Consider the following 5,529-nt stretch of genomic DNA (forward strand, 5'->3'; position numbering starts at 1 on the left):
TGCTGCAAATTAATAAAATGAATTGTAATATAGGGTAATGATTGATTTAGGCAAATATATTCCATGTTTCCTTAATTAGTATTCCCTATTAATATAGGGATTTATGAGATCATGCATCGCTCTTGCACGGTTAATCTTTTTACTTGTAACTAGCCTTTTGGCCAGTTCAATGCATGTGTTATTACCTAGTGCGTCTTGTGTGTAGCTGGCCACACCATGTGACCGCTTAAAGAACAAATTAAATCTTATAACAGTGACCGAGTAACCCCTGTAATACTCACCGAGTAATCCCTGTAATACTCACCGAGTAACCCCTAAGTAACCCTTATAACAATGATGAAGTTTCCCATTTAAAACTGAACGACTAATCCCTATAACACTAACAAAGTAACCCTTATGATGGATTACCGCACCGTGTGGCCAGCCACATATAAAATATGTAATTACTTACGGGTTATTTTTCTTGAGGTGTATTGCTTGTTAGTATTATGCATAAGTATTCATCATGTAATAATAAAATTTCACTATAGAATAAAATTATAACCAAAAAAAAAAAAACACTATAACAAGAAAATGTTGAATCAATAATGAATGTGATACGCTTATATAATTTGCACAAATAACTAGCTCAAATTATCTCTAATGAGGATAATGAAAATTTTCATGTTATTACTTAAAGAGAAGGCATTGTGTGAGTCTTGCCTCACTAATAACTTCATGAGTCAAGCCTTAAAATAACCATCTCAGCTTATAGATGATATCACATAACAGGGATGATATTATAGACACAATAGAAGATATAATTCAGCTTATAAATGATATCATTCAATTTATAGATAGTATTATAGAACTAATAGAGGATATCATCCGGCTAATAGATGATATCATATGACCAATAGAGGATATCATCCAGCATATACATAATATCATATAACCAAAAGAGGATATCATCCATCCTATAAATGATATCATCTAAGTAATGGATGATATCATATGAACAATAGATGATATTATTCAGCTTATAGATGATATTATAGAGTCAATAAAGGATATCATCTAGGCAATGGATGATATTATAACACAATAGATGATATCATATAATCAATAGAGGATATCATCGCGCCTATAGATGATATAATATAACCAATAAAAAATATCATTTTACCTATGGATAATATCATCCAAACAATGAATGATATCATATACACAATTACAACTATCATCCAAACTACGAATTATATTATCAAGCCATAAAAATTGCCAAAACTTTTTTGTTCTAATGTTATTTATTTATTTTATTTTTTATTTTTTTTTCTAGTGTAAGTATGCACAAGATCCAGCCTACCGCTTCTCCATGAGTAAGTGTCTGATCTCTTTGCTGATCTCTTACATTTAGATGTAGAAACACTCAACCTAAAGTACTATGTTTTGCAGCAAGAGATTGCCAAATAAAAAAAATTTAAAAATTAAAAATAATAAAATTAAAAATCAAAAGTTGTTATCCATCATCATCTACATTGAAATATTCTCTAACATCTCAAGATTCTCAACACCCTTGCGTCAAATTCGTCGACTTGAAGTATCGATTTCCGGCGATCTCTTTGATGCTTGCTTTGTTTTATCTCGGTTAAACCTGGGCTTGATTTTAGCCAATACTTTGCGCTTTGAATATCAAACATACAAAGCCTAATAAATCAATTTAATACAATTAGAAATTTAAGCAAAGTCGAGCAAAATTCATCGGAGACGCTGCGCTGCCATTATTACTTGAGGAGAGAGAATTGTGAGGAAGGAGAAGAAGAGAGGAGAGAGAGAAGGGGGGGGGGGGGGGAGGGGGTGGAAGCCATTGTTAGCTTTGATTCTTGAGCAAGTTCATCGTTTTCGTGGTTCATGAATTTGGTAGTTCCGACTGACCAAGTATTGGGTGAGGCTTTGTGTTACTTAAATTATGCAAGTTATAGAATATTTAAAGTCTTTAACGATATACTACGTATAATCTCGTTTTTTTTTTGTTTTCTTTTTTTTTTTTTTTTTTTTTTTTTTTTTTTTTTTTTTGTTGAAACAACGTATAGTCTATATTTAATTTAGTAGGAATGTGAAAGAAATAATGCTGATTAATTATATGTAATGAATTAAATTTAAGAATAATAATTTTATTATAAATGTTTTATAAAAAATAGAAAAAAAATGTAGTGAGTGTGATATGTGGCGCCCTTAATTTGTGTTATTATATACTCGTACTAATAATAAAAATAGATTTCTTATTGTTATCCTAACATTATGTTGGTAGGTATTAAATACTCCGCATACCGTTTTAGTAAAATAAAACTTATAATCTTTTATATAATTGCACAGTCAATTTAATGACAAGCCTCCAAACTCTTTATCCTTAAATCCTATTAACTTCTCTATTTATTATTTTTTTTTTTTAAATAAAAAAACTATAACTTATCACCAATTAACTTCCCTATTTTTTTTATAAAAAGTTAAGTAAGCTAAAAATAAGACCCTAAAAAAGTCTATGTTCTCTCTTTTCAAACCTAGCCACCATATTAAAACTTAGGGGTTAGCCCTAAATTCTTCTTCAAGTTAATGTTTTTAACTAATAAAAATCACTAACAGTATGGTGATTATAATCAGTCCCTCCATGTAGGGTTTAGTTGGTTCCCTAATGGTGGGATTTTTAGTATTGATTGTTTGTTTGTTTGTTTTTCGTGTTGTAGGGATACAAATTTGGAAGATTTGTCTTGCAAATTTGTGGAATTACTGGTCTGTTGGTTTAGGGGTGCAGGTTTAGAAGATTCGTCTAGCAAATTTGCCGATCTTGATGACCAATAAAGTTTTATCACTTTTGCAACTATACATCAATAGAGCTCCATCAATAACAATGCCAAGACATTTAAAATTATTAAGAAGCAGTTCAGAAGCGATGTCATTAGTTTAGAGGTGTTAAACACTTGTATTGAGAGTTTTACAATAATCTCCTCATGCCAAATTTGAGGGGAAAAAAAAACTAATAACTAACCAATGATTAATATATTGCGTGCTTTAGCAAAGATATGCTTAAGAGTCAATCAATAAGGTGCCTCCAAAATCCCAACCTAGCTTCCTTATTCACTCTCACTTTAAAAACTACTCCCTCCTTTTTCTCTAACAAAAAAACTTATCCAATTTAAATTTAAATTTAGAAAAATTTAAAAAACAACACATTGCTATCTATTATATAATTTAAGAGTCATTTTTCCAACTTTGAACTACAGTTACTCCAAACTCTTAATCCTCAACTTCTGTTAACTATACTACTTTTTTTTTAACCCATCATTTTCCATTATAATTTCCTATTCTATAACTTCTACTAAACAAATTCAATAATCCCATAAACATATTTACAAAAATAAATTAATAATACAACAATAATAAAAAAAAACATTGATGATATATACCATTATATATTCCGTGCTTTAGCACAAGTACACTCTAGTATTAGAAATTTAGAATCATCTATAATTTTGAAATTCCTAAAAAATAAAAGAAAATTTTATTCTAATAATCCCACATTTTCGCTGCTAATAATCCCACCTTTTGATTATTATCTAATAATCCCACTCTTAGGGGGCATTATCTTCTAATGGTCCTTTATGACTGGTAACCTATTCTTTGGGTAAGTAAAGGTTTTTTTTTTCTTTTTCTTTTTCTTTTTTTAATTCCTTGGCTACTCACCAGCTTTAGAACGGGAATAGGTTGGGGTAGGGTTTTTCGGGAGTGAGAGTGATGGGCGTTTCACAAGTGATGGACGTTTCACAAGGATGGGCATGGCTGGGATCTGGTGTTTTGGGGTCGTGGGTGTGGGTGGCTAGTTGCAGGGGGGAGGGATGGTCTGCCTAGTCGGGAAGAATGGAGGTAGGAGGAGAAAAGGATAAGGAAGAAGGAAAGGGGAAAAAAATTAAATGAAAAAATATGTTTCGGCGAATTACAAAGTGCCACATGGCATGTTATCCATTCTAGCGGTTACCAACAGGACAGAGACCAGTAGAAGAAAATACACCCCAAAAGTGAAATTATTAGATAATAATCAAAATGTATGATTATTTTTTTTTTTGAAAGGAATGTTAGAGCAATTTTATTAAATTTGTAGATCCATCTCCGCTAAAGATACAATGTTTTGGGGAAAAGAATCAAAGCGTATGAGCTCTGAATGATCCCCTATAAAGTCCCTAGCAATAAGGTGAGCAACAGTGTTGCAACAACGCTTAGCGTGAGAGAAAATACAACTATTAAATCCAGCTCTGCACATCCTAATATCATCAAAAACATTAAAGATTGGGGCATGGCCCTTCGAATTGGGCGAGATGCAAGAAATCACATTGAGGGAATCCGACTCGATCCATATATTTTCGAAACCGAACCTTCTGGCAATGATCATACCATATCTAACAGCAACGGCTTCGGCAATCTCTGGGGACTGCTGGACAATGGATTGAGTAGCAGTCAACACAATAGTTCCATCCTCATTCCTGCCCACAACGCCAACAGCTGCTTTACCTGCACTACCTACATGTGCATCAACATTCAGTTTAAGTACACCTCTTAGGGGAGGAAGCCACACACTGTTACTTTTAATCCCCACCCTTTTCTGAGGATTAAAGACGCACTTTGCATAAGCACCGTAATCAGCCACCCATCTGCAGAGATTCCCAGCCAGCACTGTCGGATTGCTGCGAACTCCTTCAAATAGGAGCAGGTTTCTGCAACGCCAAGCAGCCCATATAAGAGCTGCTATTTGGTAGATACCATCACCCTGCACCTTCTGGTCAAGCCATACCCATCTATCTGCAAAAGATTCCGCAGGCGCCTCATCTACTATCCTCCTGTATTGACTATGTAGCCATATTTCTTTAGCCATGGTACAATCAAACAAAGCGTGTAGGATAGTTTCATTCTCATTCTCGCAGAGTGGGCACTTACTGTCACCAACAATGTGACGTTGCATTAGCCGGCTCTTTACCGCTAGATTACCTTTTGCCGCATTCCACAGGAAGTGTTTAAGTTTTGGTGGACCTTTGTAGCTCCATATTATACACCATAGTTTGTGTAGGCTGTTTGTATCCATAGCCTCAATCGCACCTTTCCTGGCCAGATAATAGCATGATTTGACAGAGAATATACCATTCTTTGATTGCATCCAGAAAGTTGTATCTCTTGTCTCATGAATTGGGAGAGGAAGAGAGAGAACCTGGCTGCATAACTCCTCACCAAGCACCTGCCGAACCTTCATTGCATCCCAAATACGACCATCTTCTGTTAACAATTCACGAACCTTCATCAAACTCCGGAGGTCTTTGTAGGTGAATAGGCCGTCTACTATTTACTAGCCAAATGTCAGTCCAGATATTAATGTCACGACCGTTGCCAATTTTCCATGCCAGACCGTCTCTGAACAACCCCTTGGCTCCCCAAATGCTTCGCCAAATGTAGCTGGGGTCATGCCCTCTGTTTGCCTTCAATACACTCGATTTTTTGAAGTAGCGA

General features: G+C 34.4%; 1 protein-coding gene across 1 annotated transcript; it reads right to left on the reverse strand.

Moving 5' to 3' along the window:
• Nucleotides 1-4,123: 4,123 nt before the first annotated feature.
• Nucleotides 4,124-5,323, reverse strand: LOC110712039. Its single transcript, XM_021890464.1, has one exon. It carries the CDS (start codon nt 5,321-5,323, stop codon nt 4,124-4,126), a length of 1,200 nt encoding a protein of 399 aa, XP_021746156.1.
• Nucleotides 5,324-5,529: the final 206 nt, after the last annotated feature.

This window comes from Chenopodium quinoa, unplaced genomic scaffold (assembly GCF_001683475.1).
Source record: "Chenopodium quinoa cultivar QQ74 unplaced genomic scaffold, ASM168347v1, whole genome shotgun sequence".
NCBI classification, from domain to species: domain Eukaryota; kingdom Viridiplantae; phylum Streptophyta; class Magnoliopsida; order Caryophyllales; family Amaranthaceae; genus Chenopodium; species Chenopodium quinoa.

What these genes read in the sequence shown, in the direction of transcription:
- LOC110712039 (XM_021890464.1), bottom strand. Translation starts at nt 5,323, where the DNA reads ATGAAGGTTCGTGAATTGTTAACAGAAGATGGTCGTATTTGGGATGCA.